We start from the raw sequence: 13,442 nt of genomic DNA on the forward strand, positions 1-13,442 counted from the left end.
CTTTTAATAATAAATATTATTATTAGCCTATTATTAATAATATAAACGTTTAAGTTATAACGCGCATTTAGCAAGCTCATGGCCGATTTAAAGCAAATATCAAATATCAACAACTTATCGTTGTTGATAATAAACTGAACAAATAAACTGAACAAAAGAAATTGTATTACGTAAGTGATAAACGGTCCTATGCGCGTGTAAACAAAACTTCATTTCCCACACTGCAAAGCATGAAACGCTACATCAAACAGCTGACTGGGGGGGAACCAGATGCGAGCGCTTCTCACAGGGCTTCACGGGATATACATACAACGCTTGAGGCGGAACAAGCTGACAAGGCGTTCTGTCTGGCTGTCAAACCAGTCCGAGTTTGTTTGAGGAGTATGGTTTCGCTCTGAAGTAGCTAGTACACAACTCATTTGGAGTAGCACTATCACCTCCGTTTAGTCTACATGCGTTTACAAACATGCCTTTGGACTTGTGTTTGCTGTAGTTCGAGCTCATGCCCCTAAAGCCGTGCCAATGCCGAGGAATGGATACTAGTGTCTCTGGCAAAGGTGGAAACATGGTCGCAAGTGATGAGGAGCATTTGGACGGGAGCGATGGCAGTAACGCCGGGATAGACGCGCTTCAACAGTGCAAACTCATCCAGAACTTGATCGAGATCTCCATTTCTAGTCTAAAGGGGCTCCGGACCAAGTGCGCCGCATCTAACGACCTGACCCAACACGAGATACGCGCTTTGGAGGTAACGTAGGATTCACTTTTTGCTTATGTGTTTTGGAAAATCAAGCTTTGGTGCATCTATAGGTTCATGTTCATGCCAGATTGCAGATTTACAGTACACTAGTTGAACTCAAACTGCGATGAATGGTAGGCTACTTCTTGATATGTCTAAATAATGATGCTTGCTTTATAGGTAGGCCTACATCTTCAACTCTTCATTCATATTTCTTGTCTATTAGCTAATAAATTGACACACACGTCATAAATGTTAGGGTTCATGGAAACCCCCTCTTGGCTCTCATTGCTTCCTGGTTCTTGAGGTTGCATCTACCTACCCTATCCTGATGTCAAGTTTGACTTGTGTTGTGCATTGCGAAGTAGAAAAGTTATGCACTTGAAGAAATGAACAGCACATTTGAGAAATAACATGGAGCAGGTCACTCCTTTATATTGAAATCACATGACCAGCTGTGTCATGAAAATAATATGTTTACTTTATATGGTGCTTTACAAAGCAAAAACAGATATTTTACAACAAACAGTTTATAAAAATGATTTGACAGAAAGTCATTAGGCTACATTAAAGAATTAGTTCTCTTTATAATGAAAATTACCCCCTGATTTACTCACCCTCAAGCCAACCTAGGTGTATACGACTTTCTTCTTTCTGATAAACAATTGAAGTTATAATTAATAAATATCCTCGCTACAGAAGGCAGAAGGTAGATATTTTACTTTATAAAGTTTAAAATATAGATATTTTTTAAAACCCATCAATTTGCTTCAGAAGGCCTTTATTAACCCCCCAGAGCTGTGTGAAGCAAATCAAATTCATATAAAATATATTTAGGATATCTTTTATATTTTGTAAAAGATATCTAGGATATCTTAAGGGTGAGTAAATTACGGGGTAATTTTAATTGAACTGCTTCTTTAATGCCGATTTTTCAATAATGACGTTGTAAATGCTTTCATATTGTATAATTGTAGTACTCATCCTCATGCTAATCACTGCAATGGAATACTTTTGCAATAGTCTATTGTAGATGAGTTAAAAAGTAAAAAAGTTCCACCATCATGTCAAACAGCCTGTTATCTCAGTTTTGCTCTGCAAACAAGAGGAGCATATGTCAGAGGAGTGTTAGTGCTATTTTTAACCAACATATGCAGGTATTTTGTAACAGTGGTTAACCCCTCCCACAAAAAATGAACTGAAATCCAAAGTTGGCCGAACCTGTGGGACAGTGTCACTTTTAGTCATGGTTGTATTTTTGAAACACTATAACAAGTGGCTTTTCTGTGTATACAAAATTATCTACTTAGTAAGGTCAAGCACCTTCTTCTCTGAATCAAAACATGGCTTTCATGTTCACTCCTAGATATCCATGCTTGCAGATTCAAACTTTTAAATAATCAACTTGTGCTTAAGTTTTTTTATAAATAAACCATCCAACTTTGAAGATTTTATGATGCCTGTTCTCACAGAGGTAATTTAATTGTGGTGGGTTTTGGAGATTCTTATCTGCTGGCTGTGTGCGTCTTAGCGAGCCGCTTCAAGTATTTCTCATGATTAAGTTAAAAAATAGCACTCGTTCAAGTGAGCTCATGTCAGGTTTTTTATATCGTTAATATAAGCTAAGTGCAAGAAAGAGAATTAAATACATGTCCTTTGAAACCACAGCAACGATGATATAACACAATATGATGGACCAAGGCCAAACATTAAACTGTATAATTACAAGCAATATACAATAAGTGGTAAGCAATATGTAACCACAGTGCAACGTACAAAGTAAAATATAGTGTTAAACAGTGCAGACAGTGTCAGATAGTCTTGTGTTGCAAGATGTTAACGTATACAGATTCTAGTGCTCATAGAATGACTGTAATGCAGCAAAGATTGTGCTGAGGTAGAACAATAACAAGCAGAGTCAAGAGTATGGGTTGCATTTCTGCATTGGGTGGGGGTGGACAGTCTGTTTGTTGATTGTCAGTTGTTGGATAGTATGAAAACTTGTGGGAAGAAACTGTTCTTTCGTCTAGTGGTTTTGTACTGATGGTAGGGATAAGAAACTAGATGAGACCCATAATGATGCTGTGGTCCTTCCCATTCAGTCCTTGATAGCTGAACATCAAGTTCCAGCAATGAACTGAGCTATTTTTACCACCCACGGCAAAGCTTCTATTTTTGTCTAAAAAGAGAGTGGTTCACATACCAGACAGTGATCCAACAAGTACCTCAGGTACTCTCTACGACACACCTGTAGAAGCGGTAGAGTTTTCATTGGCTGATGTTTAAGTCTGTCAGGAGCTATCAGGTTAAGGAAGAGGTGATCAGGGTTGATGTGTTGAGGTCACTGTTAAGGTGCGCATTGTTGTCAATACGAACAGTTGGTTTATCTGACCTCTCCAATCATTTGTTTTGATTTGTTTTCTTTTCATCAGACTTTGAGCTGTGCTAACTTTCGTCCGTTGGCCATCTTGTTGATGTCATCAGCTTATGTAATTGCTTTTATGTCTGGATCTATTGGTCAGCAAGGTGTGTACACAACCCCGGTGACACCTGTGTGGAGAAAGGTTGCCTTTGAAGCGAAGAAACAGCAGGTGGACATGGCTCTTTTGATACCTGTGGAGATGTAGGTCCAGTGCCAGATCTGCAAGCAGAATTAAAAGCTTTGGGCAATTGTGGAGGGCTGAGAGAAGACCAACACAGTATGGCACCAGGCCTCAGAGAGTGGATTGACATCCCAAGGGCTGGCTAAGGGAGGGACATGGTAACCTGAGTCGCAGCAGTATCCAGGCAATGGCATGGGATTCCCTAACGGCTCACTTCCTGGACCTTTAAAGATACAAATTTGCATACCCAGTGAAGATGCCAATCTCCAGAAGTTATCGAAATCTGTCCAGAGGGAAAGTTTCAATCCAGTCCTACTCCTGGAGAGCAGCCTTTCTGCAGAGTCCACCTTTCCATTGTTGGAGATCAGCTCCGCAGGGCATCGGACCTAAACAATGGACATTTTCCAACACACCTAATCTGAAAGATCTAGAGAAACCAGTTCAGGTGAGTCAGGAGCTAAACTCTGCAAGAAGGTAGCCCTCCAGGAGCAAGATTGGACACCCCTTATTTAAGGAAAAGCATTCATTGGACCTAAACATAGGGGTGTGTGATATGACCATTTTTGATTGTGAACAATTCAAATGTCTCCACGATCTGCTTATGAAGTGCTATAGTCACTGTACAATCTATCATTTGTAGTTCTGGCGCTTTCATCCCAACATACTGTACAATGTAACGTACGTTTACATCGCATGTTAAAGCAGAGGTCACTAAGGTTTAAAGTCCTCATGAAATCAAAATTTACCCAATTTACTTTAGCACATATTAAAGGTCTTACAGTAAACAATTAATCCATGCAAGTAAAAATACGGAAAACAATAGTTTGTCATGGTAATCTTTAAATCAAAATCTGAGAAGTAACTTCCAGTCTGGAAACGGTGTTCCTTCTCAGATGACGGCAGTTTGACGACTTAGGTTTAAAAAATGTTTAACCATGCTCAGGTAAGATGACGTCAAATTATCAGAGAATTCTGTCTGTTTAGTTTTGACTGCTTTGCTCGCTTTCATCACTTTTGCACTTATTCTCGTGCACTGACTCGTTCGCTAAGCTGAACAGCCAATCAGAGTTCTCTCTCTCACAACTGCCCGACGCAGATTCTACATGTTGAATCGGCCCCCCAAAAAACCTCAACCTCAACGATTCCCGACTAGAGCCAACAGTGACCCTCAAAAACAGCTCGATGTTGCCTGACGGCCGGCTGACCGTTGGCTTGGTCTGTTCCTGGCTTCAGGAGAAACGGCAAAAGACAGAGAAAATCACTTCCAGCTCTTCACTGAATAACTTTAATTGCTTTATATTTTTATGTAGTTTTATTTTTACATTTGTTTATTCAATTTCTTACTTGAATGCTATGGACACCCATGTGAAAAAATAAAGCACTCCAATTTATATTAAATGGTATTTCTAATGTGCATCTTTGTTCACATTTTTAAACAAAGCTAAAATAATGAAATTTTCATCTTCGCTTACCCCTTCTTTGGCCTAAATAGTCTCTCTTCTTTTTTCTTTTATATTTTGTTACCTTGTAAGGCTACATTTTTTTAAATCGGGAAGTTGGTTTGGCTGTACTTCTCAGTCACCTGCAAAATAGTAAAACAAACATAAAAATAATCGTGATATGATATTGTCGCCATATCGCCCACCCCTACCACGGCATTCAGCCAGGGTGTTTGATTGGGTAGTGTGCTGATCAATGCATTTGTTGAAGTAACCTATTACCAATACAAATGCCTCCATTTAATATCCATATAGCCTTTTTGAAAATGTCCCTATCATTGTGACCAAAACAGTTGGGCAGGGCTTTGTTTTCTCCCTCTGGACACACTTTGATAACCGTGGCGATCTGTTTTTCCCGACACTCAAAGCAAAGCACAGAGACAGACATGGTGCTAAATGGCAATTATCGTTTAGATTCCTGTCAGTAAATCTCACTAAATTCCTGTGGATGAACTAGCTGTCTCTGGCAGCTGAGAATCTCTGGTTAGTGGTTTGTCTTCTCTGGTCATTGGAAAGATTGCTGTGTGTTTGTGCTATTGTGGCCGTTCCTATATTTAGCAAGCTTGCTCACTTCACATGCATGTGATTAGTGAGTAAGATTCTCCAATCCGAGGGATGGTTTGAAAAGTGAATCTGACTGCACGGTACAATCCTGTAATGCCGATTGCCGAAACTCCACTAAGCACTTTGGTGTAGACAGCGGGTATCTGTCAAAGGGCAGAAGAACAAAAGTGGTGGAAAGTGCAGGCAATGCATTCTTCCCTCTCCCCGCTTGAACAATAAGCCTGCGAGTGACAGGCCGAATTGCATTAGGAGTAGGGTTACATCAAGCACTTCGAATCAACCGAGTCGACTGTGTGTTTATTGATATTGGAGAAGACGAGCAGTTTGTATTTTGACATCTCTTTTATCTGTCTTGATGGTGGAACAAAAGAAAATCTTTAGGTTCTTGTTTAATCTAGTGAGGAGAACAGATGCAGACCTGGATAGACACTAGCAGATGTCCTACAACTACATGTTACACAATAACCTAAACAACCAATGAGTGTTACGTTTCTGCCTGGGAGCAGACCCACACTCTCTCCCTGTAAAGACGTCAGGCTCATATTAACAACAATTTGGAGGTCTGGAGGTCACCAAGTCGTTGTACTGGTAGGCATTCCTGCTTGACTGGAGTAGGCTATTCAATTGTATTCAATTGTATTATTACCCCAGATGGAACTCCTAGTGGTAGTTGCCAACATTCATTGAAAATTCATGACTTTGTCGCTGCAAATTATAAAGTAGGACATATGTAAAATTCCACTTGCATTAATAGTCAGCATCACAATTCAGTATAATTTATGTTGCATATGAAATATGCACAGCTTTAGAGCATTTTTGGATGTTCCATGCATTTAAATTGTATTTCTCCCTCTATTTGTCTCCACAGATATATGCATATATTTGTTGTTGTATTATGTGTCTCATTCCAGCATGTGAGAAACAAGTTTTGCACAGAGGTGTCATCATGCAGTTTAGGTTTAGAATGAAATGTCGGTCAACCTATACTGTCAATCTACAGTTTTAATCGTACACGTTATACTTTCACTTTGAAATAAGTGTAAGTCCCTTCAATAAAAGCTTTGTCTTTCAGTAACGCCATCTAGCTCACTAAATGTTCTCCACGCTCAGTACAAATCTAGCCACAACCATTCTGTGGCCAGAGTCTCAGTCTGCAAGACTGTTTGTTCTCAGAAGCGAATCATGCATTTGTTTTAAATGTGTATATGCAAGGGTTTTTTTTACTGGTCAGGAAGTGCTATGCATTGAAGTCCCATTTTCTACTTGTTTTGAGCTGGTGAAAAAACTGTCAAGTTGTGTGTTAGGATTTGTTTTGTGAATAAGCATAGCTGTTTTAACAGACAAAGTATGAATGTTTAGTATTTACTGACTACTAGCTCACAAAACATCATCCTGTCTTTTATAATGGCTTGAAAGTTTTGAGAGGTTTAAGCACAAATTCAAAATTACATCCAAGATCTGTAGTCAGAGAACTTGTAGGTAGTCTAAAACTGAGAACTAGACTAACGTATTTTATCGAATTTTTCACAGATTTGACTAGTATGGTGGGTACAAAAATTTGTGGCTTATGATAAGTTATATTCAAATAATTTTGCTCTGTGTTGCTGGGTATTTGGTGCTGCCCCTGCATGCCGCAGTGACGCAACTCTTAATGAAGGGGTCTCCCCCATCTGAAGACACGGTGGGAATGTCTGCTGTGAGGCGCATCATCTGTGTAAATAAAAAGAAATGCACTACTAATCTGAACATATTAAAATGGATAATTCACCCAAAAATGTAAATAAAAAAATTAAAACATCATAACTCAAAGCTATGTTCTTCCAAATCTTTATGACTCTCTAAGAATGTTCCCCCTTAATTTATTTTAAAGGGGGGGTGAAATGCTGTTTCATGCATACTGAGCTTTTTACACTGTTAAAGACTTGGATTCCCATCCTAAACATAGACAAAGTTTCAAAAACTAATGTTGGACGTTTGATGGAGTATTTCTGTGTCAAAAATACTCCTTCCGGTTTCTCACAAGTTTCGGCGAGTTTTTTTCGAGTAATGGGTCTACTTGACGTTAATAAGAGCGAAAGGTCCTTGTATGGGCTGTACAGGCTAGTGTTGGGCGATATGCCTAATTTTCCAATCGTCATATCGTCAGCCTGTGAGATCGCCGATACGCGATCTTATCGCGTCGGGGCGGAGCATTCAGTGGCATAACTTTGTTTTAAAAAGTGGGTGGGACAGTCTCACGAAAATGCGTATAGTACGAGTGTGCAATCTCGTGGAATGTATACGTCAAAATGAGCTTTGGCTTACAAATGGTAGGCTACGCAGTTTTTTGTGTGCATATGATACACACTTTATGGCGTATTATAAGGGGATGCATCTAAACACAATATAGCGTTAGTGTCCAGATTTTTCACGTGAATAAAGGCATAGATTTGCACACTTTAAATCCTCGTATTTTTTTCTCATTAAAACCGAATATCATGAAGAGCAGGGACAGTTTTTGTGCATTTTGTTTCGTGATTTTACCGGAACGAATACAAAAGTTAGATTAAAGTGCTCTGCACATGCACGAGCCACGAGAGAAATCTGCACCACTGAAAACAGCGGCAACGAGCACCCGATCGCCTCTTATTTAACAATCGAAATGATGCTCTTCTAGTTAACCAGATGTGTTGTGTTTGTATTAATTAGGTTCATCCGTGAAGCAATCCGTGTGCAACTGGTCCGCTGTTGCATACCACAAACACAGCATTTATTCATTATTTTTTATTTAAAATCCAAAAGTTTTTACTGAACATGGCTCGTCACTAGCCTACATAAACAGCATTTTATTCAATTAATTTATTCATATTTAGATTTAGCTCACACAAGTGGCAAAACATTTAAACATAGGTTATAGCCTAAATCACAAACATTTTAAATTAGAAACTTACAATAGGCTATTCAAAAACAGCCGACTCTCGTCTTTTCTTTCGTTTTTAAACCTTTTAAAGGAAATCCTGCAGTCTCGTTTCCTTGCTTAACTTGAGAAAAAAAGCCATGTGCTGACTTTGAAACAAGAGTAGGCCTATATTTTAAATTATACGCATCTGTGGTTAAATTACTAGATTTTCGCGTCAATAGCCTACCTGTTTATTTTAATGCGAACAATGTTCTGTCGTTTTAATGCAGCAACGCAGCGCAGCAAAAAATAGCCTCGGTACGAAAACGATCCGTGCACTGCTGCAGACGCACCGCTCCTGGAACGGACTGACGGACAGCACCCGCGTGCAGTGTGACAGCTGTCATCCGTTAACATGGGTACGGAAAAAAATACGCACCGCACACGCACTGCAGACGGAGTAGCCTATGTATGAAACGGGCTCCATCGGAACGCGTGTTCATTGCAGCGGGCAACATAACTCCCCACCGCAACCTTCTCAAACCAGCTGGTTTTCTTTATACAAAACATTTTTGGGAATAGATACCTGAATTGCATAACAATAATTGTTGTCTTAATTGTTTCTGGCCTTGTGTTTGTTTTAGCAATAAGTTAATTCAAGTAGTCTATACATTTGAGGTGATTTAATTGTTTTGCCGTTTTATTTGAGTTATTTCATTGTGTTTTTTATTTATTAAAGCCTATTTCGTTATTTATTATTTTTAGGCTACCGTCAACGTGGTGTCACAGCCTGTCTATTTTAATAAACTATTTATTTCTGTAGCCCATACAGCGGGCAAGGGCTAAAACACATTATTAGAAAATACATTGTCTGCTGACATTTAAGTATTTCACTGCACTTTAACAAGAAATCTTAGCTTAACAGCCAGTGCAATATTTTTTGTTCATTGTTGTTCCGTCGTTAAGTCGTTTGAAATAAAGCTGCTTTTACTTTTTGACTGATTGCTCTGTTCAAATGTATATGCTATAGCCTATAATTATAATATAGCAATTTGTTATTGTATTATTATAAGTATAAAATAAATGTACATTTATGAAAAAAAAAATGCTTTAGCCTGATGATGATGATGATGCCGTTTTCGCCGTGGCTTATGTGAATTTGTGAATATAGGGCTAGGTTGATCACCTTGCAATTAAATTCTGAAACTATGTAGTTTTTTCGTCTTAAAAAAACATTTTTTTCACTGAAGAGTAACTCATTTTTACATTTTAAAAGCGTGTGGTGTTGCACTCGCAGTATATGCGGCACGTAGCCTGTGAGTGCAACACCACGCGCTTTGATGTTGATGTGAATAGTAAGGCTAAGCAGAATAAGTACAATTAATGTAATGATGATGATAATAATAATAATAACTATGATCATAATATTTTCATTTAATAATAATTTTTATTTATTTATTATATTCATGGGGAACAAGCCAAATATCGCCTTGAAATCGCCAACAGCTTCAGCTTTCGGCGATCTCTCTGCCTATCGTCGATACACGATACTATCGTCTATCGGCACAACCCTAGTACAGGCTCTTCTCCCGGTAGGGTGCGCGTGCGCGTGACTAGAGCACGCTGTAAACAGTCTCTCAGATGCAGATCCAGTCGTCCGTGAACACTTATGTGGCGCCGCGCTCCACTTTATTCCTATGGGTGACGTCGAGCGACTTCAACGCTTCAGCACAGCATTCCGGGAAGGCAGCGCTGCATTTGAACCGATTTGAACGCAGAAATGACGGGAAGCTTGACAACATCGTTTCAGTTGCGTCTCAAAATGGATTTACACGCCACTGCTGTCAGGACTTTACCAAATCATACCAAAGAAGTGTGTTTTTGACGGAGCGGTCCCAGCGATAAAGCTTCGACGGTGAGTTAACTTAAACTGCTTCAAATGTCTCATTCAAATGCGCTAACTGACTCCATTGTTGTTCTCTGTATAACGTTACAGTATTCTGACGTGCAAAACCGTTTTGCTTGCTACTTCTAAGGTCTAGTCGCATACAATAGTCCATAAACCGAATCATGTCCTCATACACTGCGAGTAAACACACAGAAATGTGGAGAGGGCATTAAATACAGTAACTTACATACCACAGAGACGGACGTCCTGCTGTTGCCGTTTCTCCTGTTCAATTTATTTCTCCCTCAGATTTGATTGTGGATCATTATCTGTATTAGCTGAGATAGCCACGTCACCGCTTTGCGCGCTTGTCATTCTTTAGCTCTGCCCACACGATACGCCTCCAGGCGCTCGGTTTTTTCCGGAAAGACTCGGTACAGCCTATATTTCTTTTATAAATATGATAAAACTAAAGACTTTTCGGAGATATGAAGGATGCAATACTACTCTATAGGTACTCAAGATTGACATGAGATTGACTGAAACTGAGTGTTTCACCCCCCCTTTAATAATTTGTTTTACTTCTAATGGTCAATGGTGTTCAAATGATCCCATTTACTTTTTATAAAGAACAACAGCAACAACACTGAGACAAATGTTGAAATGTCTTTGATTGTGTTGCAAAAAAGAAATTTTGGGATTTGAGTTTTCACCATTGTGATGCTCTTAGTTAGAACATGTTAACCTATTGTGTTCTGTGGTTAATTTAAAGGGGTCATATAATTTGTGTTGTCATTTTGCAGGAAGTTACTTTGGACACCCCATATTTAACAAATTGCTGGTGACTCGTTACGAAATATATTTTAACTACCTGATTTCCTTTTAATTATCCCCTGCAAGAACCATTGTGGGCCAGTTACCTTGAGTACAGACCTGTGGATTATTGCAAAATCATTAAATGTGCAGTAGATGTGAAGAAGGATTGCCACATTGTTGAATGTTAGCTCATAAAAGCAGTTTGTTGCGCCAGGGCTGTGGTAATCGTAATTACTTGAGTGATTTTCCTAGATGACGCTCTTTCATGTAATATACCCTATAATTGACTGAAGAGATCTGGGAAAACAGATTTTGAAGAATCGCAACTCCCTAACGTCTCAGTTTTGGTTTCTGGGAAATGCTATTCTTTGCTCAGTAGCGTGAGCGCTCATCAAAGGCTTTTTAAGGCTCATTTGCACTTTGTTTCTATGGATGGAAAGTTAACACATCGCTGTGAGGCCCATTAGGTGCGGTGAAGCGTAGACCTCTCTACCGGCTAATGTTTGTTCGTCTCAGGAAATCCCCAATGCGGTTTTTCAACAGCTTTTTCCCCCTTTCTCTTTTCTTGTGTCTTATGACGTTCCACACACCCTTGCACTTTGTCTGATGCCTCTCAGATTTTTTTATTCACTTTTTAATTCGTGCTTGCAGCTTGCCTTTTTTAACATCCATGTTCTTTTCTATTAACCATTCTGTTTTAATTCTCTACTTTATTTTTTTGGGTGAATTCTCTCAACATTGAGACAAACTATTGCCACATTTCTGCTTCCCCATGTGCCCTACTCAAGTGATTTAAAATACCCATCCTGATTTTGGCGCTAGAAGGACTGTTTAAACATAACATTTATTATCCCATATGCCTTTATGTTATTGTCAGAAACAAAAGGAGCGGGTTTGCTTGCATTGGTGACAGTGCGTAACAGGATCCACACCACTCCACTACAGTCTACAGTTACCTTATCATCTGGTAGCCTACAAATGTGACACGTCTTTATGCAAAGCTTTTTATGCATGTCAAATCTGATGAAATGAAGCAAATTTGCAGTAGTGGGTGCATGCCGACACAAAAGATGCGGAAATTACGTCATCTAATCTTATGTGTCTTCCTCCATGCAAGCTCTTGCCAGAAACACTCCTCTTCCTGAAATGACTGTTGCGCCGTTTTGCCAGGAACCATAATGATGAAATCTGTGTAACACTTGCCAAAATACTTTTTGTGTAGCTTTCGTAAGACAGAATCGCACCATATGGATTGCACCACCTCTCTAATGAAGCTCATTTCATTAGATCTCATCTATGGGCCTCTTCGTGGGGCCGGCTGTTTTTGAACGTCACAAAAGATTCTCAATTTATCCTCTCAGGTCTCATGCAGACACTTTAGTTAAGCAGGTCCCCCCTGCCCCATACTCCATCCACCCCTTGAGAGGTGTAATGGAGACGGCAGATGAGAGGATAGATACAGGCGTCATTGAATACAGGCGTACTCCGGCACATTGTGCCAGGCTATGTCTGGTGCAAGCTAACACCCCGTTGTGTTTGAGGTACGCTCGTGGCCGACCGATGCATCAAATCAGCTTGGGGGCATTCTCACATAGTACCTAGAGAAAAGAGCCAGCACACCTTCTCAGACTGCTATAGACCTCTTGAAACTTTAATGATACACTGCTCCTCTTTTGAAGACTGCGCTACATTCTATCTTAGCGGTTTTGCAAGGTCGAGGTGATAATTCGCTCATACATAAAGCCATCCGCTGCTGTCGTGTCTCTCAGTGGAATTAACAGCTAGTAAGGCGCTCCAATACTGCAGCTGCGTTCTTCTAGAGTGCTGTGACCTTATATAGATACGAATGGAAAGAGCTAATCAACTGCACAGGTGGCCGGTTGCTGGGCTACAGGTGCAGGCTGATTTGTCACAGTGATCTACCAGGGCTCTTGTAGACTACAGAGTGTATTTCTCTGTGGAGTTTTGTTAAAAACGTTAAATTGACCCTATTATGCAATTTTAAAGGGCCCTAGAATGAGTTGAAACAATATTTTAAATTGTTTTCTGATATCTACATATAGGTTATGTGACTTATTTAAGGGTTCAAATTGTCCAGATACGGTTTTACATGTCCATTTACAACCTTAGAAATTGTCCACAGGATGTAAAGCTCTGTTTTTGCCTTATTTGGAAGGGGTCATGAATATTAATGTGGAGTTCGGCTCTGATTGGCTGTTTCACTGCGCGACTCATTTTCAATGACAGAAACACATCTACCGTATACTGTCAATCATTGAGAGATTATGCATCCAACCTTATGTTTGATCCTGTTTCTGACGAAGATAACCAATTGTTTTGAAATTGGAAATGGATGGTTCTGAGTTGTAAGTTTAGTCTTTATTTTCAGTAAGACCTGCAAAACGTAACGTCAGTACTATAACTTCAGCCTACATGTGAACTAGCATATAACATT

General features: G+C 39.5%; 1 protein-coding gene across 2 annotated transcripts in view; it reads left to right on the forward strand.

The window, feature by feature from the left end:
- Positions 1 to 268: 268 nt before the first annotated feature.
- ksr1b (kinase suppressor of ras 1b) overlaps positions 269 to 13,442 on the forward strand; it is a 51,266-nt gene continuing 38,092 nt past the window's right edge. Inside the window, exon 1 of one of the 2 annotated variants that reach the window (XM_067450470.1) lies at positions 269 to 748. In XM_067450470.1, coding sequence (XP_067306571.1) covers positions 503 to 748 — 246 coding nt within the window. In that variant the 5' untranslated portion in view covers positions 269 to 502. The remainder of the gene's footprint in view (positions 749 to 13,442) is intronic. The other variant, XM_067450471.1, reaches the window with a different exon arrangement.

Source organism: Pseudorasbora parva, chromosome 8, assembly GCF_024679245.1.
Source record: "Pseudorasbora parva isolate DD20220531a chromosome 8, ASM2467924v1, whole genome shotgun sequence".
Classification (NCBI taxonomy): Eukaryota; Metazoa; Chordata; class Actinopteri; order Cypriniformes; family Gobionidae; genus Pseudorasbora; species Pseudorasbora parva.